The 27,957-nt window shown below is 44.8% G+C and overlaps 1 protein-coding gene across 2 annotated transcripts in view; it reads right to left on the reverse strand.

The window, feature by feature from the left end:
- TP53 (tumor protein p53) overlaps nucleotides 1-13,124 on the reverse strand; it is a 29,907-nt gene extending 16,783 nt beyond the window's left edge. The window contains exons 1-3 of one of the 2 annotated variants that reach the window (XM_035135728.2): nucleotides 13,005-13,124; nucleotides 7,192-7,315; nucleotides 3,369-3,572 (exon numbers count right to left, since the gene is read on the reverse strand). In XM_035135728.2, coding sequence (XP_034991619.1) covers nucleotides 3,369-3,572; nucleotides 7,192-7,278 — 291 coding nt within the window. In that variant the 5' untranslated portion in view covers nucleotides 7,279-7,315; nucleotides 13,005-13,124. Of the gene's footprint in view, nucleotides 1-3,368; nucleotides 3,573-7,191; nucleotides 7,316-12,623; nucleotides 12,917-13,004 lie in introns of those variants that run through there. The other variant, XM_035135727.2, reaches the window with a different exon arrangement.
- Between the last annotated feature and the right edge of the window lie 14,833 nt (nucleotides 13,125-27,957).

A 27,957-nucleotide genomic window follows, 5' to 3' on the forward strand; every position in this document is an offset into this window, starting at 1 on the left:
TGAGGGCCGAAGTTTGGGGATGCCTGCCCTAAACATAACAAAGGGGGTATGCATCGATTCATTAAACTGGTTTATTTAAAAAAAAAAAGTCACTCTAAACATAAAAAAGGAGATGTGCATTGATTCATGAAACTGATTTATTAAAAAAAAAGAGAGTAGAATTGGAAGGGACCCGAGGGTCATCTAGTCCAACCCCTTGCAGACACAGGAATCTTTTGCCCAATGTGGGACTCGAACCCACAGCCCTGCGATGAAGACTTTCATGCGAGTTTTAACGGGGTTTTTGAACAGGTGTGCCATTCATTGTTAATGCTTTGAATTTAACTGTGCTGTTATTTTCTTCCTTTGTGGGTCCTGCAAGCCACTATTCAGAATCGTGCTTTTAGGGAGCGCTGGGGGTGAATTTATGGCACCAAGGAGGACCACCCTTGTTCGAAATCCCCCAGGCACCAGGTCCAGTTGCGGCCCCGTGGAGATCTCTGGGTGCCAGGTTGGGAGCAGAATAACTTATTTATTGCATTTATGGCCCACTTTATTCTCCAAGTAGCGCATGGTTCACCCCTGCCCCAGTTAATCCCCACAACGACCCTCCGAGGGAGGTGAAGTTGCGACTGACTCCAAGGTCACCCAGTGGAGATTTGAACCCTGATCTCCCAGGTCCCAGACCGACACTCTAACCACTACACCCCACTGCCTTCCTAAGAGTCCTTCTGCTATGGGGAAGCTGTATCAATTAACTAGGTAAATAAATTTGGGGAAAGCAAAATGCCACTTAGAGATGGATCTGGATTATTTTCCTTGACGCTTGCAATTGGTTTATTCGGGATGGTTTCATATGATGTTTCCTTTAGAATAATAATAATAATAATAATAATAATAATAATAGGAATTTGTTACTTATACCCAAGCCCATCTGCCCGGGCCTCCCCAGCGACTCCCAACAGGATATTAAAAACACGATAAAACATCAGACATTAAAAACTGCTGTGGTTCTATTTATAATGTTTTACAGTCCAATGTTTGACTATTAATATGTGTGCTTTTTACAGAATCCCCAAGTTTTTGGGTGGAGTTCTTATTCGGAAGCTGGCGCCCTCCAGCTGTTTTGGACTACAACTCCCATCGACGCTGTGGCCCGGCCTCCGCAAAGGCATTGTGATTGTGGAAGAGGACCCTGAGCCCCCATCCAAACAATGACTATCACCAGCCCAGGTAAGAAATAAATGTTATCACCCCAAATAATTTGTTCATAAACTGAAGCGAACTTTCCCATTGAAAGTAATGGAAAGTGGATTAATCTGTTCCAGACGGTTCGCGGAGTACTCAACCTGAAGCGTACTTAACCCGAAGCATGGGTGTAATTGGTTCCGGAAGTCTGTTCATAAACTGAAGCGTTCATAAACTGAAACATGGGTGTAATTGGTTCCGGAAGTCTGTTCATAAACTGAAGCGTTCATAAACTGAAGCGAACTTTCCCATTGAAAGTAATGGAAAGTGAATTAATCCGTTCCAGGTGGGTCTGCGGCGTTCGTAAACTGAAAATCTGTAAACCGAGGTGTTCATAAACCGAGGTTCCACTGTACATTGATTATTGCCTTCATTTTATGGATCAATGGCCTCATTAGACAGTAAAATTCGTGTTAAATTGCTGTTTTAGGGGGTGTTTTTCACTGTCTGGAACGGATTAATCCATTTCCATGGGAAAGTTCGCTTCACGTTAAGTACGCTTCAGTTTTAAGATAGACTTCCGGAGCCAATTGTGGTTGTAAACCGAGGTACCACTGTAGCTGTTTATTTCCTTGACATCTGGTGGGAGGGCGTTCCACAGGGAGGGCGCCACCACCGAGAAGGCCCTCTGCCTTAGATATAGAAACGGCATTAATAGGAATAATAAAAACAATTCATTGAAAAAAATAAAATTAAGACGTCTAGACATTCTCTACTGGCAACCATAACCTGTTTAACGCGCCATTTCGCAATTAGCTTATTTATGCGAGTTTCTGACATGCAACCTTTCCAAAAACCAACCTTTGCCAATGCCCCTCCACGGGCGAAGCTCCCCCCCCAAAAAAAACAACAAGGGCAGGTGTATCGCAATGCCGGATTTACGTATAAGCTAAACAAGCTATAGCTTAGGGGGGCCCCAAAAAAGTTTTTAAAAGGAAAAACAACAACTGGATGTACATTTCCAAAATATAAGATAAAAAACAAATAAAATAAAATCTACATAGAGCAACAGTGTTTTGTGTTGTGTGGGCTTCTATGATGTAAGAAATGGCCCCCGCCTGCTAGCCTGCTCCCTAAAATATCACGGGTTTGCTCATTTCTATATATAGGGTTGACTACATTCTGCTATTTATAATTATTAGTAGACTAGTCTCATTCAGCCCGTTAAGAAAACAAGCGCTAGAGGTGCGATGGGGGCGCGGCCTTCCCTCCCTTTCTGCGCTCGGCCGCGGAGCGCGCCGGGAACGCAATTAAACAAAGCGCTCTCCCGTCGTGTCCCGCGGCCGAGCGCAGAGAGGGAGGGAAGGCCGCGGCCCCGCCGCTCCTCCCACGGGGCCAGGTAGGGTTGTCAGGAGGAGGTGGACCAAGATGGCGGCATTGGGCTCCAGGGCCGCGGCCCCGGAGCCCGATGCCGCCATCTTGGTCCACCGCCGCGGGGAAACGGGAGGCAGAGGGTTGAGGGGGGGAGAGAGCGCGCGTGTGTGTACGTCCCGCCTCTTCGTCCAGTCCCTGTGTCCGTGGGGCACATGTGCATTAGCGCAAACCCAGGGACACAGGGAATACTGGACGCGGAGACACTTGCACTTTATTATATAGGATAGTTTGCACCATATATTTACACCTATTATTATTTCATGTTATACTTATAGCAAGTTTCCCCGAGACTAGGTTATGAGTCTTTGTAAACTGTGTCTCTAAAGGAATTTTTTGTTATTGTCAAATGCCAATGTGTTTGCATTATGAAGTTAGCTTTGAAGAAAAAGAATCATTTAAAGTTAGAGCTTAATAATTATTTCACTATTAGCAAGCATACGACTTCTTAATTGCATTTCACTATTAACATACTTCTAAATTGTATTTCAGTTCGACAGTGACTTTGATAAAAATACATATTTTCTTACGTCCAAATGGCTTTAGATACCTGTTAGGTCCATCAAGGGCCATACAGCATATATTCCAAGACAAAAAACAGCGACAAACTGTTCTTGACAAAGGACAGCTGGACATAGAAAGGGCCCCATTACCTTCAGGAGCTGAGGGCCACATCAAACCTAAATCTGGACCCGAATGCACCCCAACTCATTTTTTTTAAAAAAAGAATAGATTCCCCCCCCATTCCCACCCCCTGCCCAGCTTCGTACGGTGCAGGTGACGGATTTGGCGGTCGACGACGGCTCAAACTCCAGCTTGAACCCGTGCTTGCCAGGGTAGTCTTCCGTGGACGGAACGGAGGAGGTGGTGGAGGGGATTGTGGCATCGCTGCTCGATTCGCCCGCCTGGGGGGCACTGTCCTCCTGTGGGAAAGGTAGGTCAAAGGACTCCAGGGGCTCATTATGAAGTTCCTCCTGGAAAGGGGGGGGGAGAGAGAGAAAGAAATTAAAAAGAGAATTACAGGGTTCCAAGTTGAATGGACCTGAGCGAGCCACAGCAATGTGGTCTGAGCAGGACAAGCGTCCAAACCTCCTCGTCGTTGTCATAATCATCATCAAATTATTATTATTATTATTATTATTATTATTATTATTATTATTATTATTATTATACCCTGGTTCTCAAACCTTGGTTCTCAAACTTAATCCGTTCCAAAACCAAAGCGTTCCAAAACCAAGGCAAACTTTCCCATAGAAAGCAACGCAAAACGGATTAATCCCTTCCAGACTTTTAAAAACAACCTTTTTACAGTGGAACCTCGGTTTATGAACACCTCGGTTTATGAATTTTCAGTTTATGAACGCCGCGGACCCATCTGGAATGGATTAATTCACTTTCCATTACTTTCAATGGGAAAGTTCGCTTCAGTTTATGAACGCTTCAGTTTATGAACAGACTTCCGGAACCAATTACACCCATGCTTCAGTTTATGAATGCTTCAGGTTAAGTCCTCCGCGGACCCGTCTGGAACGGATTAATCCACTTTCCATTACTTTCAATGGGAAAGTTCGCTTCAGTTTATGAACGCTTCAGTTTAAGTACTCCGCGGACTGTCTGGAACAGATTAATCCACTTTCCATTACTTTCAATGGGAAAGTTCGCTTCAGTTTATGAACACTTCAGTTTATGAACAGACTTCCGGAAGTCATTTGCCATGAATTTTACTCTCTAACGAGAGCGTTGATCCACAAAATGAAAGCAATAAACAATGTACTGCAGTCACACAATCAATCAATCAATCAATCAATCAGTAGCTGAACGAGGTTCCACGCAGTCACAAAAAAGAGCCACAAAAACAAAAGCACAAAATAAATAGCAAAAACAGACAGACCGCAGAAGAACACTCAAAACGGAAGTGTGGCACTCAAAACGAAGCACGTTCAGCTTCTGAAAAAAGCTCGCAAACCGGAACACTTACTTCCGGGTTCTGCAGTGTTTGGGTTCCAAGTTGTTTGAGCAGGCTTCCTCAACCTCGGCCCTCCAGATGTTTTGGGACTACAACTCTCATCATCCCTAGCTAACAGGACCAGTGGTCAGGGATGATGGGAATTGTAGTCTCAAAACATCTGGAGGGCCGAGGTTGAGGAAGCCTGTGTTTGAGGATCAAGGCATTTGAGAACCAAGGTACCATTGTATTATTATTTTTATTATTAAAGCATTGCAGGAGCTTTGCATTCATTGCCCCTCTCATTCTCAAAAGATCCCTATGTCATTTGCTAACAGACATTTCTCGTCATAAAGCCCCACAGCCGGCTGGCAAAAAAGAATGAAACCACAAAATGCTCAGTAACAAAAGGGTTTAAAAGGAATTATTTCAAACGCCCAAAAAATGAATTAAAACCAACGATGAGCTAAAAGCCGGATAAAAACACCGGTCAACATCTCTGATGTTGTCTGTATCAGAAAAATAGACAGTGATATCACATGCGCCGAATAATACAAATTATGCAGGCGATTTTGTTGAAATGTGGCGTCCTTTCGTAAAATAATTTACTGATGACCCTGAAGAATGGCAACTACCGAAAAACTTTGGCAAACTTAACTAGACTGAGCCATCCTGGAAGGGGGAGAAGTTGGGATTTTGTTTTTGTAATTTTTTTTCTTTTCTGTAATTGTTATATATACTGGAAATTAATAATTTTAAAAAACCTGTTATTCTTAAAATTATGCATATGTGCGAAGGCATGTCTTTTAAAATAAATAAATAAAGGGAGGGTGGATTTAGCAGACGCCAGAAATAGCACAATGAAGGCACCTGCCTGGCGTCAACAGGCAGGGAGTTCCAAAGCCCCTTTGCTGCCATAATGAAAGAGCTTTCTTATTAGATCAGGGTGGATAAAAATCAATAATTTTTTTATCAAAAAAATAAGATTTTTTTTATTTAAAAAAATCTATTTTTTTAAATTTAAATTGGATTTTAAAAATGAAAGCTTTTGGAGGAATTTTTTTCTAAAGATAGTTTTCTGTTTAAGCTCCATTATCGTCCAAAGACTATTCATCAGGAAATAAGGATTTGTTTTAAGTTTTTCATCTGTGCTAAAACTCAGTCTAAGTTTTTTTCTTTAAAAAACCTGTTTAACCACAGTTGACAAACATGGATACATACAGTGGAACCTTGGTTTACGACTACCTCGGTTTACGAAAACCTCCGCTTACGAACGCCGCAGACCCAGAAGTGTTTACATCCGGGTTCCGCGGCGTCGGATGCGCAGACGCGATTTGCGCAGCTTGCGCAGAAGCGCTCTATTGGTGCTTTGTGCATGCGCAGAAGCGTGCCTTCGCCTCGGCGAGGGAACGCCACCGCGGAACGGATTGCGTTCGCAAACCAAGGTACCACTGTATGCTATAAAGTTATTGTTTTAGTTAAATAGTTTAAATTGTTATTAAGGAAACTATTATTTTTCCCCTTCCTATAAAGTACACCAGAAAAGTTGTCCAAATATAAACTGTTAACTTATTAAACTTCAAAATAATGACATAATTATCTGTCTATGTATTTCTAATAGTATAACCCAGCGGTGTGGTTAAACCCAGGTGGTTAAACCAGGACCCAGGTAGCGCTGTGGTTAAACCACTGAGCCTAGGGCTTGCTGATCAGAAGGTCGGCGGTTCGAATCCCTGTGACGGGGTGAGCTCCCGTTGCTCGGTCCCAGCTCCTGCCCACCTAGCAGTTCGAAAGCACGTCAAAATGCAAGTAGATAAATAGGAACCGCTACAGCGGGAAGGTAAACGGCGTTTCCATGTGCTGCTCTGGTTCGCCACAAGCGGCTTTGTCATGCTGGCCACATGACCTGGAAGCTGTACGCCGGCTCCCTTGGCCAACAACGCGAGATGAGCGCCGCAACCCCAGAGTCGGTCACGACTGGACCTAATGGTCAGGGGTCCCTTTACCTTTTTAACCCAGCGGTAGGCAACCTAAGGCCTGGAGGTCAGATCCAGGGTGAACAAATGGTGGGGGAAATTGAGTAGCATTTTAATTTTAGAATACCTAACTGCGAAGACGCGTAAAATGAAAGCGTTTCAGGTCAATGAGAAAGAGGCGGATTGGTTTGAAAAGATATTGAATTATTTGGGTAGGTTTGAACAATTTCAATTAAAATGTTAAAAGTTAAATAAACCTTGTGGAGCTTAATATTCTGTACTCTGAAATTTTATTCCTTCCAAAAATGAAGCCTTCATCTGGTTGTAAATATTAAGATTACACCAGCAAGAATGAATCATTCTGTAAACAAAATGATTAAACAAAGTCTTTACTGACTAGTGATTTAAATCGATTTGATTTAAATCAAATCCACCCTGCATTAGATCAAACCGTTCAAGGGTGCCCCCCCCTTGCAAATGCACTGCAGTTAATTACAACTGGGGTGTTATGCTATGATGTTTTCCTGTTCATCCCAGGACTCCTGGGTCCTCCTTCTCACCCAACAGTGACGGTGGCGCGACCACAATAGAAACTCCTGCATTGCAGGGGGCCGGTCTGGATGACCCTCAGGGGTCCCTTTCCAACTCTACAATTCTACAAATTCCACTTACCTCAAAAAATTCGCTGGGCGGCATGTCACGCCATATCTCGTTGAATGCCGGGTCGGCGTTCAATGCTTCATCAAACAATTGCTCCATCTCAAAAGCCGGGAGCAGGAGAAGCAGACAGATGTTGCTTGAAAATAAGATACAGATTTGTTAGATCTCAATCCCTCTATTTCCTTAATTCAGCCTTCTCCAGTCCGATGCCTTTCCAGACGTTTCGGACTACAACTCCCATCATCCTCTGCTGTGGATGATGGGAGTTGTAGTCTAAAACATCTGGAAAGGGGACCGGATTGAGGGAGGAGGACTTCGTTTCAAAACAAGTACAGTAATCTGTTAAACATAGTTCTCTTTCTCCCAGACACCAAAACAAAACCATCAAGGGTTAAGATTATACCAGCAAGAATTACTGGTAGTCTTTCTGGGAGGAAAAAAAGATTTAAATCAAGTCTTAGTGACTAGGGATTTAAATCATGATTTAAATCGATTTGATTTAAATCAGATCCACCTGGGATGCAGCCTACAATCGCATTGGCTCTTTTTGCTGCTGCATCCCACTGCTGGGCTCATGACTAGTAATAATAATAATAATAATAATAATAATTTATTATTTATACCCGCCCATCTGGCTGGGTTTCCCCAGCCACTCTGGGTGGCTTCCAACCGAATATTAAAAACAGTACAGCATCAAACATTAAAAACTTCCCTAAACAGGGCCGCCTTCAACTGTCTTCTGAAAGTAGAATAGTTACTTATTGCCTTGACATCTGCTGGGAGGGTGTTCCACAGGGCGGGTGCCACTACTGAGAAGGCCCTCTGTCTGGTTCCCTGTAACTTGGCTTCTCGCAGGAAGGGAACCGCCAGAAGGCCCTCGGTGCTGGACCTCAGTGTCCGGGCTGAATGGTGGGGGTGGAGACGCTCCTTCAGGTATACAGGACCGAGGCCGTTTAAGGCTTTAAAGGTCAGCACCAACACTTTGAATTGTGCTCGGAAACATACTGGGAGCCAATGTAGGTCTTTCAAGACCGGTGTTATGTGGTCTTGCTGGCCGCTCCCAGTCACCAGTCTAGCTGCCGCATTCTGGATTAATTGCAGTTTCCATGTCACCTTCAAAGGTAGCCCCACGTAGAGCGCATTGCAGTAGTACAAGCGGGAGATAACCAGAGCATGCACCACTCTGGCGAGACAGTCTGCGGGCAGGTAGGGTCTCATCCTGCGTACCAGATGGAGCTGGTAGACAGCCGCCCTGGACACAGAATTAACCTGAGCCTCCATGCACAGCTGTGAGTCCAAAATGACTTTCAGGCTGCGCACCTGGTCCTTCAGGGGCACAGTTACCCCATTCAAGACCAGGGAATCCTCCACACCCGCCCGCCTCCTGTCCCCCCAAAACAGTACTTCTGTCTTGTCAGGATTCAACTTAATCCACAGTGGTTCCTTGGTTCTCAAACGCCTTGGTACTCAAACAACTTGGAACCCAAACACTGCCAACCCGGAAGTAAGTGTTCTTGTTTGCGAACTTTTTTCAGAAGCCAAACGTGCTTCAGTGTTACACTGAAGTCTGTCTGTTTTAACTACCGTATTTATTTTTTGCTTCTGTTTCTGTGACTCTATTTTGTTCTGTTTTTGTGACTGTGTGGAGCCCAGTTCAGCTACTGATTGATTGACTGTGTGACAGTTGCTTTCATTTATTGCTTTCATTTCATTTATTGCTTTCATTTTATGCATCAACGCTCTCGTTACAGAGTAAAATTCATGGTAAATGGCTTTTTGAAGGGTTGTTTTTAAAAGTCTGGAAGGGATTAATCTGTTTTGCATTACTTTCTATGGGAAAATGTGCCTTGGTTTTGGAACGCTTTGGAACGGACCTCCAGAACGGATTAAGTTTGAGAACCAAGGTACCGCTTGTACTAAGACCCATCATTTCTCATTGGATGGGGAAGATGGCAAAGGCAGGAAAGCTTACGGCCCTTTTCAGTTGCCCAAGGACCCCAAACAGGTGTCAAGCGGCCAAGGAAGAGACCCTTGTGCCCTTATGGATTCTCCCAGAATCTTAAATATCCCGAAATCCTCAGGCTCTAAGCTGAACTCTCTTGGCACAGCACTAAGCTTTACCAACTAATACTGACCACAGGAAACAGACTTAACTCAATTATCTGATCATGAGAGCAGCAACTCGTGGGCACCACGTAATAATATGTCTTTCCCATATCCCCACAAAGCACGCTGGCTTAAAATGTGGAGTATTTAGGGAGGAAGCGGCTTCTCAGCTTATGCTAAGGCATTCTTCTATACCTGATGCTAATCTCGTGAAAATATTTATTCAGGACGGAACATGCCACCGGTCCCGAGTGTGGTTGTTTTTTCTTCTTCTCCCCGCCTCCTCATCTATTCACTTTTCTCTGCTTTTAGAATCATAGAATCATAGAGTTGGAAGAGACCACAAGGGCCATCCAGTCCAACCCCCTGCCGAGCAGGAAACACCATCAAAGCATTCTTGACATATGCCTGTCAAGCCTCTGCTTAAAGACCTCCAAAAAAGGAGACTCCAACACACTCCTTGGTAGCAAATTCCACTGCCGAACAGCTCTTACTGTCAGGAAGTTCTTCCTAATGTTTAGGTGGAATCTTCTTTCTTGTAGCTTGAATCCATTGCTCCGTGTCCGCTTCTCTGGAGCAGCAGAAAACAACCTTTCTCCCTCCTCTATATGACATCCTTTTATATATTTGAACATGGCTATCATATCACCCCTTAACCTTCTCTTCTCCAGGCTAAACATACCCAGCTCCCTAAGCCGTTCCCCTTAAGGCATCGTTTCTAGGCCTTTGACCATTTTGGTTGCCCTCTTCTGGACACGTTCCAGCTTGTCAGTATCCTTCTTGAACTGTGGTGCCCAGAACTGGACACAGTACTCCAGGTGAGGTCTGACCAGAGCAGAATACAGTGGTACTATTACTTCCCTTGATCTAGATGCTATACTCCTATTGATGCAGCCCAGAATTGCATTGGCTTTTTTAGCTGCTGCATCACACTGCTGACTCATGTCAAGTTTGTGGTCTACCAGGACTCCTAGATCCTTTTCACATGTACTGCTCTCAAGCCAGGTGTCACCCATCCTGTATTTGTGCCTTTCATTTTTTTGCCCAAGTGTAGTACTTTACATTTCTCCTTGTTAAAATTCATCTTGTTTGCTTTTACTAAAATAAAAAATGCAATCAAAGTATGCACTTTGTTATAAGAAAAATACCGCTCCCATTCCCTTACACTCCTTTTCCCATCTCCTTTGTTGCCTTGCTTGGGGCCAACAGGGGGGGAGGGAATATGAAATCCAAATTTCCCGCAGCTCTGCATTTGAAACCAGAAGCCCCACCAGTTACATCAGGCATGTCCCAAGTCCATTTCGGGGGTCTAATCCGGCCTGCCAGTCAGTTTAATCCGGACCCTGTGGCAGTTTATTTCCTGGGGTAAAATCCTTAATAAAAAAAAGCTCAACAACTTCAACCCTAAAAAAAAGCTCAACAACTTTGGGGTAAAATCCTTAATTTTTTAAAAAAGGCTCTACTTCATTCAACCCTAAAAAAAGGTTAACAACTTTGGTCGGCCCTCACGCCCCTTCGCTTCATCAAATCTGGCCCTCTTTGAAAAAAGGTCGGACACCACTGACTTAAATGCATTTCGGGTTTAAAAATTGTTTAAAAATCAATTTATTCATTAGGAAGAGGATACTGTATAAATTTTAATAATAACAATTGTAATGATAAATTAAATAAAACTGATTCTTTTTTGTGTGTACACAAACAAATAACCCTAAGCAAGCAATCAGTGTAGGGGGGAAAAAAACAGATAAAAGGAAGGCCTAAACTCTCCTTCCCCAGCCAGAAACGTTCTTAGTACGTTTCTTTGCGGCCTCCTCCAGGCAGGAAAAGGTTTTTTTGCCCGGGCCATACCATTCCTTACGGCGGGGGGGGTGTATAATGAGAAAGCTCGGCAACTACGCTTCGCTCCCTATCGTGTCTCCACACACAATCTTTTCTGCACTGCTGTATGACTTTACGCAGGGAGCTCGAGTTATCAGAAGAGCAAAAAGCGCCGCACACAAATGCATAAGGCGCCTAGCAGTTCCCCATCACCCCTCCTTGCATCGTTATGGTCCCTTCTGACACCAGGCGTGATGCCAGAGCGGACTGTACCATGTACAGTACTGTATCGGGTTTCCGGACCGGGGAGGCGGGGGAGGGGGGAGAAGAGGAGATGGTAAATCTAGAACAAGGGTTTAATTCTATTAATTAAACATTTAGGAGGGATTCGTTCCCACGGTGGGGTTTGTTTGTTTTTTCCCGCCTGCCTGTTGAACAAGGAAATCAATGATTGGGGCTAGTGCTGGGTTTATGTACAAAAGCAAGGAAAAGCTGCAGTTTAGGGCCCAAAAAGATCCACTAAGTTTTGCATACCTGGTAAAATAACAATAAAGGATAGCACGCTCTAAAGCAGACGTTAAAAGTTTTCTCACTTGCTAAGTGGGAAACCGTCCAGTAGTTTCACTCAAATGACTTTCATATGCAAATAAATTTACTGCACGGAGTATGTTTGTAGCAGCATCTTCCCCTCGCAGTAAACTTATTTGCATATGAAATACCTCCGACACGGGGCACACCGATAAATCAAGAATATTGCGGGGGGGGGGTTGGCAGATTATTTTTGGGGGGGAGAGACATACATATTACGTCGGTTCCATTTACCCTCTCTCAAACGCATATACACAAAAGCAGTCTTCCTCAACATCTGGCGCCCTCCAGATTTTTATTTTTTATTGCATTCCAAAGCAGCTGGACGGCACCAGCGTCTTTCTCTTTTCAGGAGGGTGGAGCGGTCGAAAACTCCGAGATGGAAACATTTTTTTAAGCAGGAAACTTCCGAGCATCTTTGCTCTCTTCCCTGCAATCTTTGCACACTTCAATGGAAAATTGCATTGGGGGCGGGGCGTCAGGCATCTGCAAGGATCGGGATCGCCCCCCCCCGCAAAAAAAGTACAGTAACATTTTTTCCCCACCCAGAAAGATCTAGAAACGCTGCCTCTCCGCACCGTTTACCTGGGAGTAAACACCACTGAACACAATGGATCTACCTTCCACGGAAGCACAATGGCTCTTGGCAAAATCTTTATTTAAAACTTGCAAGTTGCAATTCCGTTTTTGTTTTGCATTCACGCGTAGGATTCAGAGCGGCTTACTTCCCGAGTAAACGCCTGCTGGGATCGGGCCGCGAGCTACTTTTCATCTCCGAGGGGCGCACAAGAACGGGGGAGCGGGGGGGGGGTGGAAGAGAAGGAAAGCCCCGTTTTTCCAATCCTCTTTGGGGGCAAAGTGGGGTGGGGAGAAGTTCGGGAAGCGCCTCTCCTTTCTCCCCCCCCCCGCCGTGCTAAGTGAAAGTTCCTCACCAAAGCGAGGCCTCCTCCTCGTCCCACGGGGAAATCCCGGGGTTGGCCGCGCCAACGTTCCACGGGATGGAACCCCGCGGCCGCCAACGTTCCACGGGATGGAACGCCGCGGCCGCCAACGTTCTGCCCTCCGAACCCTGGCGCTGGCAACGTTCTACGCCCCGCTCCTTTTTCAACGGGGCTTATCGATGGGACGGAAGCGGCGCATGGGCCGGTGACTCATCCCCGCCAGAAACAAAATAAACAATTCCGCATAACCCGCGAGCGCCCACCACGGCCTGGCCTTTGCCCAGGTGGGCAGGAACTCGGTTTTCTACCCTCCCCAAAATAAAATAAAATAAAATAATAAAAGGAGGGCAAAGGCTGTGTAAATCTCTTTACCTGCTCCAGGTAGCGGACCCTCCAGCAGCAGCCCCGAGCCCTCCGCCCGACTGAACTGAAAGCGGCGGCAAAATCGGATGGGATAAGGGGAGGCGTGGAAATGGCCATGCTGCGGGGATTCCCCCTGTTTGGTTCTCGCGGGCGAGCTCGTTCTCGCGAGGGGAAGCCGCGGGCGCCATCTTGAGGAAGGGCACCGGGGTTGGGGAGGGGCTTAGGCTTTGCTGCTGCTGTCCGCCGCCAGAGTCTGTTACTGTGTCTCTCTGAACACGCTTACCGCGCTTTGTGTTGAAAATAAAAGTTTCAGACACAAGAATGCCCACCCGCCCCCACATCCCCCAGGAAATCCACACGGAGGGAGTCCACATCCCTCTTAACCCCTGGTATTTAGAGATACACTGCCTGTAGCTATGGAGGATCCATTCCTGTAGCTCAGGCATTCCCAGACTCGGCCCTCTAGATCAGGGGTCAGCAAACTTTTTCAGCAGGGGGCCGGTCCACTGGCCCTCAGACCTCGTGGGGGGGCCAGACTATATTTTGAGGGGGAAATGAACGAATTCCCATGCCCCACAAATAACCCAGAGATGTGGTTTAAATAAAAAGCACACCTTCTGCTCATGTAAAAACATGCTGATTCCCGGACTGTCCGCGGGCCGACATGACCCCGGGGGTGGGGGTGCTGGGCCGAAATTCCCCTCTTTGTTAATAAAACTGTTTTTCCTTAGAGACCAACTAAGTTTGTCATTGCTATGAGCTTTCGTGTGCATGCACACTAAAGCTCACACCAATGACAAACTTAGTTGGTCTCTAAGGTGCTACTGAATTTTTTCTGACTACGCCAGACCAACACGGCTACCTACCTGTAACTAGAACTGTTTTTCCTGTGATTTATGTTTATTTGGTGAGCTGTTGTAGACCCCCTAGGTGGCGCTGTAGTGTTTGGCAGTTTTGACAGTTCCGGAAGAGGAGGGGTTAAAGGTTTTACCATGGTGGCACAAAAGTAAAACAGAATTCAACATTTTGTGGTAAAGACACTAAAGTAATACAAAGCCATTTGTTACATTTCATAAACACATTCATTAAAATAAGTACTGTATACAGATACATTCTTATACAATGATAAAGGGAAATATACGCTTTTAAACGAAAGATACATTTCAAGTATAAAGGAGTAAAAGATACATTTTTCAACAAAAAATACATTCTGATTCCAAGAAGAAAATACACACTTCTAGAGCTACTTCAAGATGAAAATACATTGGAGAGGCCTAAGGGATGTATTCGAATATAAGGAGGAAAATATATCCATTCAGAGGAGCATAAACAATACAAAAGCACATTCCTAATGCATTTACTTCAAGGGAGTAGTTTTGGTGCTTTGGGACCAAATGATTTCCAAGTCCTTAATAATTAAAGAAAGCTGGCATTGAAATGGTGCAAATCAATGAAGTCTCTAATTTTATGTTAATTTTTAAGTATTTCCAAGCTTTCCAGAGCCCTTTAAATGACCTGGCTCTGGCTTGCTACAATCTAGTTTCGATCTTGTTGTTTAGTCGTTTAGTCGTGTCTGACTCTTTCTGACCCCATGAACCAGAGCACGCCAGGCACTCCTGTCTTCCACTGCCTCCCACAGTTTGGTCAGACTCATGTTGGTAGCTTCGAGGACACTGTCCAACCGTCTCGGCCTCCTTGTGCCCTCAATCTTTCCCAACATCAGGGTCCTTTCCAGGGAGTCTTCTCTTCTCATAAGGTGGCCAAAGTATTGGAGCCTCAGCTTCACGATCTGTCCTTCCAGTGAGCACTCAGGGCTGATTTCCTTCAGAATGGTTACAGGTAGGTAGCCGTGTTGGTCTGGATCGAAGTAAAATAAAAAAATTCCTTCAGTAGCACCTTAAAGACCAACTAAGTTTTTATTTTGGTATGAGCTTTCGTGTGCATGCACACTTCTTCAGATACAGTGAAATGGAAGTTTCCAGGCACTTATGTAGAGAAGGGGTGGGGAGGGGTGGGGATGGGGAGGGGGGATCACTCAGAAGGGTGGTGGAAATGGGTGATTGACTGACTGATAGCTGTTGATGACCGCAAACGACTGCAAATGGTTTTGCATGAAAAAGCAAGGGTTGAGATGGCTGAAGATCGCTTATCATGTATAATGAGATAAGAACCCGATATCTCTGTTCAAACCAGGTCCCTCCATGGTTTTGAGCTTGGTGATAAGTTGCAATTCAGCAACTTCTCTTTCCAGTCTATTTCTGAAATTCTTTTGTAGTAAGACTATCTCAGGACTATTTAATTGCTCATCCTCTAACATTGTGTATGCCATCAAATGCCAACAGTGCCCTTCAGCTCTCTATATTGGACAAACAGGCCAAACCCTACGCCAAAGGATAAATGGACATAAATCTGACATCAGGAACCAGAAGACAGAAAAACCAGTAGGAGAACACTTCAATCTCCCAGGACATTCTATACAAGATCTCAAAGTAGCTGTCTTACTACAAAAGAATTTCAGAAATAGACTGGAAAGAGAAGTTGCTGAATTGCAACTTATCACCAAGCTCAAAACCATGGAGGGACCTGGTTTGAACAGAGATATCGGGTTCTTATCTCATTATACATGATAAGCGATCTTCAGCCATCTCAACCCTTGCTTTTTCATGCAAAACCATTTGCAGTCGTTTGCGGTCATCAACAGCTATCAGTCAGTCAATCACCCATTTCCACCACCCTTCTGAGTGATCCCCCCTCCCCATCCCCACCCCTCCCCACCCCTTCTCTACATAAGTGCCTGGAAACTTCCATTTCACTGTATCTGAAGAAGTGTGCATGCACACGAAAGCTCATACCAAAATAAAAACTTAGTTGGTCTTTAAGGTGCTACTGAAGGAATTTTTTTATTTTCCTTCAGAATGGATAGGTTTGATCTTCTTGAAGTCCATGGGACTCTCAAGAGTCTCCTCCAGCACCAGAATTCAAAAGTATCAATTCTTCGGCGACCAGCCTTCTTGATGGTCCAGCTCTCACTTCCATACATCACTACTGGGAAAACCATAGCTTGAACTATACGGACCTTTGTCGGCAAGGTGATATCTCTGCTTTTTAAGATGCTGTCTAGGTTTGTCATTGCTTTTCTCCCAAGAAGCAGGCGTCTTTTAATTTCGTGACTGCTGTCACCATCTGCAGTGATCAAGGAGCCCAAGAAAGTAAAATCTCTCACTGCCTCCATTTCTTCCCCTTCTATTTGCCAGGAGGTGACGGGACCAGTGGCCATGATCTTAGTTTTTTTGATGTTGAGCTTCAGACCATATTTTGCGCTCTCCTCTTTTGCATTCATTAAAAGGTTCTTTAATTCCTCCTCACTTTCTGCCATCAAGGTTGTGTCATCAGCATATCTGAGGCTGTTGATATTTCTTCCGGCAATCTTAATTCTGGCTTGGGATTCATCCTTCATCCAGTCCAGCCTTTCGCATGATGAATTCTGCATATAAGTTAAACAAGCAGGGGGACAATATACAGCCTTGTCGTACTCCTTTCCCAATTTTGGGAGTCCCACGTTGGGCAAAAGTTTCTTGCATTGTAGGGGGTTGGACTAGATGGCCCTGGGGGTCCCTTGCAACTCGGCATGTCTATGTCACTGGATCGTCTTACACTCTTAAGTATCCCACTAATTACAATTTGCAGAACTACAGCTCCCAGCACCCTTAGCAAACTAAAGTTCCCAGGATTATTTGCAGGAAGCCTTAAATGTATGATTCTACGTGGTGTGAATAGGCTTCATAGAATCACAGAATCATCAAATCCGGCACTGATGCAGAGCCCAAGGTGGGAAGAGGCGAGAGCCGAGGCCTGCCTGAATTTGCAGAAAAAGGCAAACTTTGGGCGAGGAAGGGAGGCGTTCGGACCTGCTTCTGGAATTTGTGCCCAGCGGCTCTTGGGTGTCAGCTAGTCTTGCCCGCACATGCAGGGGTTGGCGTGGGTGGGGTGTGAGTGCGTGTTTATTGTACGAACCAAAAGCCCGAACAATTTCATTGCAATTTGCCAAACCGCAAAATGTTACATTGCTCACAGCAAGGGCACAAAGCAAGGCATCGGTGATTTAAAGAAACGCTGTCGGAATCTATAAGTGCCATCTGCTACCAGCTCATACCTAGCTTCACTTCCGTTAGGCCTCCAAATCTCCAGCCCCCCACCTCTTATAAGCATAGAGTTGCAAGGGTTCCGAGGGTCATCTAGTCCAACCCTCTTGCAGTTCAGGAATCTTTTTGCAACAATAGGGTTGCCATACATCTGAGAAATCCTGGAGATGGCGTCTTTTGGGGGGCTGACATGCCCATCTGGGGAAATGCTGACATTTTGTAGCAAATGTCCATTATGGGTTGGGGGGTGGGGCAAGCTCAGGCAATCACTTTTGGTGTCCTGATTTTTACCTCTTGAAATAAAGCAACCCTAGCTCTCTGTTTCCTATCTTCCTTGCAGCCAGAGCATCTAAAAAAAATCTAAATATATATTTTAAAAATTTTTTTACAATTTTTTAAATATACATCCTTGTTTCGCTCCATTTAACATTTTATTATTATTATTTAAATCATTTTTACTAAATGTTCCACTTTAACCATCCAATCATATTCCAAATTATACAGATTATACAAATAGCAATCAATCAAATAATCCAAATATTCAGCCAAATTATAAAACCATTTAACGTATTAAAGGCTTCAGCCAAGTCTCCCTTTACACTGTTTAGGGAAGCTTTTAATGTTTGATGGATTTCTGTAATTTAATATTTGGTTGGAAGCTGCCCAGAGTGGCTGGGGGAACCTGGCCAGATGGGCGGGGTATAAATAATAAATTATTATTTTTATTATTATTTTTATTTTTATTTTTATTATTATTATTATTATTATTATTACACCAACTCTGACCTTCATCTCTGTATTGCTATGTAATCCTTGAATCAACTCCTCCCCTGATTTTTTTCCCCTGTGAATGATGTGGCTAGTTTGCAAGCAGTCTGGTAGTGGATCGTTTATTTAGAGGGTGCAAAACATAAAGTGGGTAGGCAAACCAAGGCCCCCCGGGGGCCGGATCCGGCCCAATCGCCTTCTCAATCCGGCCCACGGACGGTCCCGGGTATCAGTGTGTTTTTACATGAGTTGAATGTGTCCTTTTATTTAAAGTGCATCTCTGGGTTATTTGTGGGGCATAGGAATCTGTTCATTCATTCATTCATTTTTTCAAAATATAGTCCGTCCTCCCACAAGGTCTGCGGGACAGCGGACCGGCCCCCTGCTGAAAAAGTTTGCCGACAGCATGAGACTCTTAATTTCAGGGTCGTGGGTTCGAGCCCCATGTTGGGCAAAACATTCCTGCATTGCAGGGGGTTGGTTGGGCTAGAATAGATAACAACAACAACAACAACAACAACAACAACAATAATAATTTATTATTTATACCCTGCCCATCTGGCTGGGTTTCCCCAGCCACTCTGGGCGGCTTCCAACAGAAACATTAAAATACACTCATTTCTTAAACATTAAAAGCCTCCCTAAACAGGGCTGCCTTCAGATGTCTTCTAAAAATCTGGTAGCTGTTTTTCTCTTTGACATCTGATGGGAGGGCGTTCCACAGGGCAGGCGCCACCACCGAGAAGGCCCTCTGCCTGGTTCCCTGCAACTTGGCTTCTCGCAATGAGGGAACCGCCAGAAGGCCCTCGGTCCTGGACCTCAGTGTCCGGGCAGAACAATGGGGGTGGAGACGCTCCTTTAGGTATACTGGACCGAGGCCGTTTAGGGCTTTAAAGCAAAATAAAAAAATTCCTTCAGTAGCACCTTAAAGACCAACTAAGTTTATATTTTGGTATGAGCTTTCGTGTGCATGCACACTTCTTCAGATACACAGTGTGCATGCACACGAAAGCTCATACCAAAATATAAACTTAGTTGGTCTTTAAGGTGCTACTGAAGGAATCTTTTTATTTTGCTTTGACTCAGACCAACACGGCTACCTACCTGTAACTAGGGCTTTAAAGGTCAGCACCAACACTTTGAACTGTGCTCGGAAACGTACTGGGAGCCAATGTAGATCTTTCAAGACCGGTGTTATGTGGTCTCGGCGGCCGCTCCCAGCCCCCAGTCTAGCTGCCGCATTCTGGGTTAGTTGTAGTTTCCGGGTCACCTTCAAAGGTAGCCCCACGTAGAGCACATTGCAGTAGTCCAAGCGAGAGATAACTAGATGGCCCCTGTGTTCCCTTTCCAACTCTACAAATTCTTTCATGAAGTATCTAGCAAGCTAATTGGAGATAGTTAAGAGGACGGTACCTTCTCCCTTCTTAAAAACCTGGTGAAAGGGTGCCCAGTTTCCAGCTGTGTGTTTTTTGTGTTGCCGCATGACTCATTCTTTTTCTTCCAGGTACTTTCCTAAACGGGGAGGGGGGGGGCTCCTCCAGTTTAAAAGCATAACAAAAGCCCTTTGTGCTCGATCAGGTGGCCCAGCATTTTGTCTCCAGCAGAGGAAAGCTCCCCCAGTCAGCTCCCAGTGTGGTGTCTGGTATTCAGAGTTAACCCTTTAAATAGTTGTTTATTTGTTCGCCAAACAAACAGAATAAAAGGTTCTGTATTGCCTTAAACGACCCAAACATCTTCATATATAGGTGGCACCGGGTGATCATGTGGGACACAATATTTGTAAAAATAAATAAAATCGTGCTAGATAGATGTAGTCATTTGAGGGAAGGGGAAGTATAAAGAGGCTGAAGAAGCAAATAGACATAGTAGGAGAAAATAAGATTAAATGTAAAATAATTAACATGATTTCTAGATCCAAACGATATTTTGAAATATTGGAAATTTGGGGATATGGCTCAAGAATAAGATTTATAATGAGTATTTTAGAAGAAGAAATGATTTAAGAAGTAGAGAGTGCTATATTAATTATAAATAGAAACGTGGAGGGGGAGGAAGGAGGAAGCCGACAGAGTAAGAAAGTATATTTGAGCTCTTTATTGTTAAGGAAATCTAAGTTTGATGATATGTTAGCTCAAATGTGAAGAAGTATTAGTTATTCTATGCTTTTTTCTTTTTTCCTAATTTTTGTTTTTTGTCTTTCTTTCTTTTTATATTTTTTGTAATTGTTATAAAACCAATTATAGATAGATAGATAGATAGATAGATAGATAGATAGATAGATAGATATAGATATAGATATAGATATAGATATAGATATAGATATAGATATAGATATAGATATAGATATAGATATAAATGTAGTCATTTGAGCTCTGCCCTTAAGACACACTTTTATGCAATATCTTTTCAAGAAGGGCAGTCCAATGGTCATTGTACTGTAGACAATACAGCACTGAGCTTTTCCTTTGGGAATTCTAGGGACAGAGCTACCTAAATTGTATAGAAATTTATTTATGTCTGCGACTGCAGCGGCAAAAAATGCTACTTGCCACAAAATGGAAAGAAGCAAGAAGTCCCAGAAAAGGAAGAATGGATACAAAAACTTATGGCATATGCAGGAATGGCGAAACTTACCGGAAGAATAAGAAACCTTTTTTTAAATAAAAGAATGGAAATGGCTTATTGAATATTTACAGATAAATTGCAAACAGATAAAAAACATTGGCAGGATTATTGTAATAACCTGCAGTTTTATAAGAGTATATATTAACAGTAGATCAGTGGTTCCCAACAGGTGGTCCGGGGACCTCCAGGGGTCCGCGAGCTATGCCAGAGGGGTCCGCAAGATGCTATTAGAATAAAAAATATATTAAATATATTTCGTATGATAACAGATTTTTTGTTTTGGCCGTTTACTGCATGAGCAGAGTCTAGCGCTAAACTAGAATTAGATACAGGCAGTAGTTCTGCTGTATGCCGTTAGGTGGCGCTTTACAAACACTACTGTTTTGCAAAGAGGCAGCGCACGCATTCTAAACGCTCACCTCCCCAAGATGCTTTGCACGCGTCGGCTTCATTTGTGTGCTACTGCGCAGGTACCCTGTCTTCTCCATCCCCCTCCCCCCTCCCTGGCGCGCGCTGCCTCTTTGCAAAACAGTAGTGTTTGTAAACAAGAAACTTGGAAATAAGACAATGAAAAAGATCCTTCCATTTGCAACCACATATCGGTGTGAGCAAGCATTTTCTTCCATGTGTTTCATGAAAAACAAATATAGGAATCGGCTCGACATGCGGTCGGATTTCAGAGTGAAAGTTTCAAGTTTGGAACCTAATATTTCAGAAATAATGGACTCAAAGGACAGATTTAACTCATCTCATTAAGAACTGAAAATTAAAACTAACTGTATACTGATGGAGTACTCTGTTGTAACTGTAAAAAACGTATAAATATAAAATATAAAAAGACTCTTAATTTGGCTCTCACTTTTTAATTTTAGGATTAGGAATTAATGGGGGTCCTTGTCACAATAGTGGCTCGATGAGGGGTCCTCGAGAAAATTTTGTTGGGAACCTCTGCAGTAGATAATTCAAATGAGTAAATCAAATGAATTTGGATATGCAGAAGATATTAAAAAATAAATTTAAGGAACCGCAGAAAGAGGGGGAATGGGAGTCAAACTTTGAAATGTAAAATTGATTGTAAAACTTATTAAAGTGTATAAATTTGAAAAGTATAAATAAAAAACTAAAAAAAGAGGGAGACAATTCTGAGCTTAATAGACCAATGATTCCTCTGTTCCTCTTTGCATACCCCAAGCCAAGCTTTCTCCCTGCCCTCCCTATTGTGTTTAAACCCCAGCCTGATGAAGCGTTCTGTAGAACCTGGAAGCTTCCTAGTGACTCAGTAATATTACAGGTAGGTAGCCGTGTTGGTTTGCCATTGAAACAAAATAAAAATAAAATGGAAAAATTCCTTCCAGTAGCACTTTAGAGACCAACTAAGTTTGTCATTCGTATGAGCTTTCGTGTGGTATCTGAAGAAGTGTGCATGCACACGAAAGCTCATACCAATGACAAACTTAATTGGTCTCTAAGGTGCTACTGGAAGGAGTTTTTCTATTTTATTAGTAATATTTTGGTTGGCCCTTAGGTACTTTCCCAATTTTGAATCCAGTTCTAACTGTAGCTTCTTGTCCCACATAGAGAATTCTCAGGAGACAGATGAGGTGATCAGGCACTCCCATTTCTTTAAGAGCTTGCCAGAGTTTGCTGTGGCCGACACAGCCAAAGGCTTTTGCATAGTCAATGAAGCAGAAGTAGATGTTTTTCTGGAACCCTCTAGCTTTCTCCATAATCCAGCGCATTTTTGCAATTTGGTCTCTGGTTCCTCTGCCCCTTCGAAATCCAGCTTGCACTTCTGGGAGTTCTCGGTCCACATACTGCTTAAGCATGCCCTGTATAATTTTAAGCATAACCTTGCTAGCATGTGAAATGAGCACAATTGTGCGGTAGTTGGAGCTTTCTTTGGCACTGCCCTTCTTTGGAATTGGGATGTAGACTGATCTTCTCCAGTCCTCTGGCCATTGCTGAGTTTTCCAAACTTGCTGGCATATTGGGTGTAGCACCTTAACAGCATCATCTTTTACCATTTTAAATAGTTCAGCTGGAATATCATCACTTCCACTGGCCTTGTTATTAGCAGTGCTTTCTAAGGCCCATTTGACTTCACTCTCCAAGATGTCTGGCTCCAGGTCAGCAACCACACTACCTGAGGTGTACGAGACCTCCATATCTTTCTGGTATAATTCCTCTGTGTATTCTTGCCACCTCTTCTTGATGTCTTCTGCTTCTGTTAGGTCCTTTCCACTTTTGTCCTTTATTATGGTAATATTTGCACGAAGAGTCGGACAGGAGTAAATGACTACAACAGCAACAACAAAAGGTATCGATAGTTTGTGGATCTCTCTCTCTCTCCTAGTTGCTGGTAGGTAGCCGTGTTGGTCTGAGTCGAAACAAAATAAAGGATTTTTTAAATTTTGTCTCTCTCTCTCCTGATGGACCAAACACAGCTTCCATGTCCTTTTCCCCTCCCTGATCACAAGGTGGCACCAGACACCAAACCATAAGGACGAAAAGTAGTTTTGTTCTGAAATACAAGTCCAAAGGGGAACTATTTGCAGAATTGGTGGGAGGGGACGGGGGGGGGGGAAGCAATGTATCAGCTTCCAGATGTTGTTGGGATATACAACCAGTGTATTAGGAGAGGGGTGGTGCCTCAGGGGGGGGGGGGACATGTTCCTCTTGGGGTGCTTTGCCCCCTTTGGTCCTCAGACTGCACTCAAGATTTCACCTGCAGCTCCTGCAAGCTGTCGGTATGGGACTACAGTACAGCCAGGATAGCACTTAATCTCAGGGTCCTGGGTTCAAGTCCCACGCTGGGCAAACTATTCTTGCATTGGACGGGGTTGGGCTAGATGATCCTATGGCTCCCTTCCAACCCCACAGTCCTGTGATTCTATGAGAGCAGCCACACCCTGGAAACAGCTTAGGCTGGCCGCCAAACCAGGTGAGGGGAGGTGATGGGTCTCTAACCTTCGGGGAGTTAGGGACTTCATCTGCCTGCAAAGAAAGGGATCCAATGGTCAAGAAGGCGGTTTCTGCATGGGGGGGGGCTCATCAGCCTGGGAGGGGAGCCCATCTTGGAGAAGGAAAGCTCTGACTCTAAACTTCCACTTCCTTGCAGGATCTGTCCTGGAGAAGAAAAGGCTCGGGAGTAAACCTGACACAAACTCCTGTAGCCAAGCTTGGGCCAAACGTCTTGCTCTGCTTTCCTTTGGACCACGAGATGGGGGTCTCGTTGTCTGGGCAGCCCAGGACCTCCACCCCCCCAGGCTTGCACCCCAAGGAGGTCCCTTTGGTGCTGCGAACACAGCGATTTGACTCCACCCCCGGAGGCACACTCCATTGTCTCCCGAGACAAATGGATGCCCTGTCCCTTGGCTGGGCTGGCTGTTGCAGGGGCCGATGGGAGCTGCAGTCCAGCAGCGAACACTTGAAGGGCGCCACATTGGTTCTCCCTGTGGTATGGAGTAATCCCGTTTAGGGCTCCATGAGCCACGCTCCCTTCCCGTACACTCCATTCCATTCCTTCTCCCCCCCCCTTTTTAATACTCCCTAAAACGCAACGCTCTGTGCTGAGCAAAATTGGTCCTCCATGGGCTGTTTTTGGATTACCTCCCCACCTTTAGATTTCCCCTAAGCAGGATCTAACCACCCCCACCCTCACTCCTCAGTTCCCCACAGGGAACTGGTGTGCTCAGCTGAAGCAGCGCTGAAACCCCCCCCCTTTCACTCATCAATGTTCAGTGACTGGCAAGTGTGTGGACCAAAGTGGACTTGGTCTGCGGCCCACAGGTTCCCCACGCCCCTGGCCTAACCCGCCTCGCAGGGTTGTTGTGACGATCAAATGGGGAGGGGGGGGAACCATGCTTGCCACCTTGAGCTGGAAAAGCAGGACAGAAACAGAATAACTACGAAATAAACTGCAGCCAGTACTGTTTTCCTCTGAATCTGCAAATAATAAAAAAAAATCCCCTCCACAAACCGTTCTCTTTTATCTAAACCTTCTGTAATGAAATAACCCTAGGATGGTATATTTGGCCTCAGCCTGGATGTATGGTATATGGGTTAATGCATCTCTTGCCCTGAGTTACATCACATGCTTGTGGGGGCGGAGTGATGAACATTATGAGGACAAAACGGCAGTTAGTGACAGTGGACAGTTGGGAGAGAGAGGGAGATGAAGCAGGGGCGTGTGAGCTTGGGTGAGGGTGGAATAGGTTTATAGAGTAGTGTTAGGTGAGGAATTAGTGAGGTTTGAAGTTATATGTTTAACAAGAACAGTTCCATTGAAACCACATGCTCGTACACATGAACCTTGAATGCAACCATTAAGTTCATAAGCCATTACAGTGGTGCCTCGCTAGACGAATTTAATTCGTTCCACGGGTCTTTTCTTATAATGAAAAAATTCGTCTAGCGAGTCCCATAGGAATGCATTGAATTTTTTTTCGCATTGTTTTTTGCCCATAGGAACGCATTAATTGAATTTCAATGCATTCCTATGGGAAACCGCGATTCGCTAGACGAATTTTCATTCGTCTAGCGAGGCAACCTCCGCTCGAAAAATCCTTTCGTTAAGCGGAAATTTCGTTAAGTAGGGCATTCGTTAAGCGAGGCACCACTGTAAATGTTAAATTAAAGTTCCATCTGTATTATAGAATCATAGAATCATAGAGTTGGAAGAGACCACAAGGGCCATCCAGTCCAACCCCCTGCCAAGCAGGAAACACCTTCAAAGCATTCTTGACATATGGCTGTCAAGCCTCTGCTTAAAGACCTCCAGAGAAGGAGACTCCACCACACTCCTTGGCAGCAAATCCCACTGCCGAACAGCTCTTACTGTCAGGAAGTTCTTCCTAATGTTTAGGTGGAATCGTCTTTCTTGTAGTTTGAATCCATTGCTCCGTGTCCGCTTCTCTGGAGCAGCAGAAAACAATCTTTCTCCCTCCTCCATATGACATCCTTTCATATATTTGAGCATGGCTATCATATCATGGCTATCATATTATCTTCTGTGTGGTCTTTCCAGCAGAGGTATCTATGGCTCATCTGGTGGGGATCCTCATTAGAAGGACAAAACTCAAGGTTGTTGTCCCTTGAGTGCACCGAGAGGTGGAGGAAGAGGGAGACTGGTTCGAGGGTGACACAAAGTTTCCTCAGGTGGGAGGAAAGCTTCAAGTGGGGGTAAAGCTCGAGTGAGGAGAACCCCTTACTGTTGTGTACATTAAGAATAGTCTCATATTTCCCCTCAGAGCTTAAAAGAAACCGTGCCACGTTTTGGGCTGGAAGAGCACTTTCATTTTACCTTTAAACTCCAAGGGTTGTGAGGGGGTTTATAAGGAGAATAACTGGGATAGTGGGAGGTGAACTTTACCTCAGGGCATCCCCATTAAAGCCTTGCACAATCTGAGAAGTACCGGTAGGTTGTACAATAAAGACGGAAAGTAGAGGACTTTCGTCACACCTTCCTTCCCAGTAAAGGCAGACTTGAACCCTTGGCTTCTGTTCCAAGGTGCATCCGTCTGAAATCTCTCCTCTCAGTGCTTGGAAGGCAGGTACGCTCACCTGGAGACACCTTGAAACTCCGCTGCTCAAAGGTCTCTGTTGTGTGACTGCCATCGCCCCCTCCTCCTCCTCCTTCGTTCCTTTCTTTCTGCACAAAAGCTGCCTGAGAAACGCGGCTATCAAGACAGCACCATTCCCCGTGTTTTGCGGAGATGGAAGCGCTAGGTGTGGAGAAAGGGGGTCGGACCCCTACGCCGCCTTCTCATGCATCTTTGATCTGCAAGGCGGTGGGAGTGTTCTCGTGCTCAGTTTTGCAGGGGGTTGGGCTAGATGACCCTTGAGGGTCCCTTCCAACGCTACGATCCTATGCTTTATTTTGCAGACTCTTATGTACCGCTTGATTGTAAAGCGCGCGCACGCACACACCTCGAAGCAGTTTACGAACAGAATAAGACGATAATGTTCTTGGGACGATTGCATCTGTCTCCCAACGTACACAGCTCTCCCCCACTCCTCAATTAACCCCCCCCCCACAACAACCCTGCGAGGTAGGCTAGGCTGAGAGGGGCAGCGGCTGGCTCCCAAGGTCACCCAGTGAGCTTCGTGGCTGAGTGGGAATTTGAACCCGGGTCCCTCCCTGGTCCTAGTTGCACAGTAAAAAAAAAAAGCACTTAAAAGCAGCTATTTAAAATATTCAACATGCAGTGGTAACTTGGTTTACAAACTTAGTCCGTTCCAGAAGTCCGTTAATAAACCAAAGCGTGCTTTCCCATAGCAGCGGGGGACTCAGTTTACAAATGGAACACACACAACAGGAAGCGGAACATGTTCTGCTTCCAAAGCAAAGTTCACAAACCAAAACACCCACTTCCGGGTTTGCAGCATTCTTAATCCAAGTTCTAGTTACAGGTAGGTAGCCGTGTTGGTCTGAGTCGAAACAAAATAAAAAAAATTCCTTCAGTAGCACCTTAAAGACCAAATAAGTTTTTATTTTGGTATGAGCTTTCGTGTGCATGCACACTTCGTCAGATACTTAATCCAAGTTGTTCATGAACTAAGCTGTTCTTAAACCAAGATAAAGGTAAAGGTAAAGGGACCCCTGACCGTTAGGTCGAGTCGTGGATGACTCTGGGGTTGCGGCGCTCATCTCGCTCTGTAGGCCGAGGGAGCCGGTGTTTGTCTGCAGACAGTTTTTCCGGGTCATGTGGCCAGCATGACTAAACCGCTTCTGGCGACCCCACTTAACACCAATAAGCTAAAACGAAATAAAAAACTAAGTTTGTCATTGGTATGAGCTTTCGTGTGCATGCATTGGTATCTGAAGAAGTGTGCATGCACACGAAAGCTCATACAGTACCAATGACAAACTTAGTTGGTCTCTAAGGTGCTACTGGAAGGAATTTTTTTATTTTGTTCCTGTTAGATAGGTTAGTCTGAGAGAGAGCGACCGGCTCGAGGTCATCAAGAAGCTTAATGGCTTGAGCAGGGATTCGAACCCTGGTCTCCAACGTCTTAGCCCAAAACTCTAACCACTACACCACACTGCCCTCCAATAAGTGCCTCTGTGGTGGCTGCTAAACTGAGGAACTTCCTCCCCACTTCATTTTCAGCTTCCAAATAATGCTGCAGGTGCCCCTCTTTACCCTGGCTGATCATAGATCTGTAGAGTCAGAAGGGACCCCAGGGGTCATCTAGTCCAACCCCCTGCCAGGCAGGCATCGTGGGTAATTTGCAGAGTTGCATGGATTGGAGTGGGGGTGTATGTATATATTTATAGTGTGTTCTTTATGGGGTGGGGGAATCTCCCCCAATTTGCTTCCTTTCCCACACAACCAGGACTCCTCGGACCACCTCGTACCTCTTTCTCCATATTTGGGTCGGCTCGGCTAAAGAAGCGTGTTTTTAGCAGGTGATGTGCGCAGTGA

The sequence above is a fragment of the Zootoca vivipara genome, chromosome 13 (assembly GCF_963506605.1).
Source record: "Zootoca vivipara chromosome 13, rZooViv1.1, whole genome shotgun sequence".
Lineage (NCBI taxonomy): Eukaryota > Metazoa > Chordata > Lepidosauria > Squamata > Lacertidae > Zootoca > Zootoca vivipara.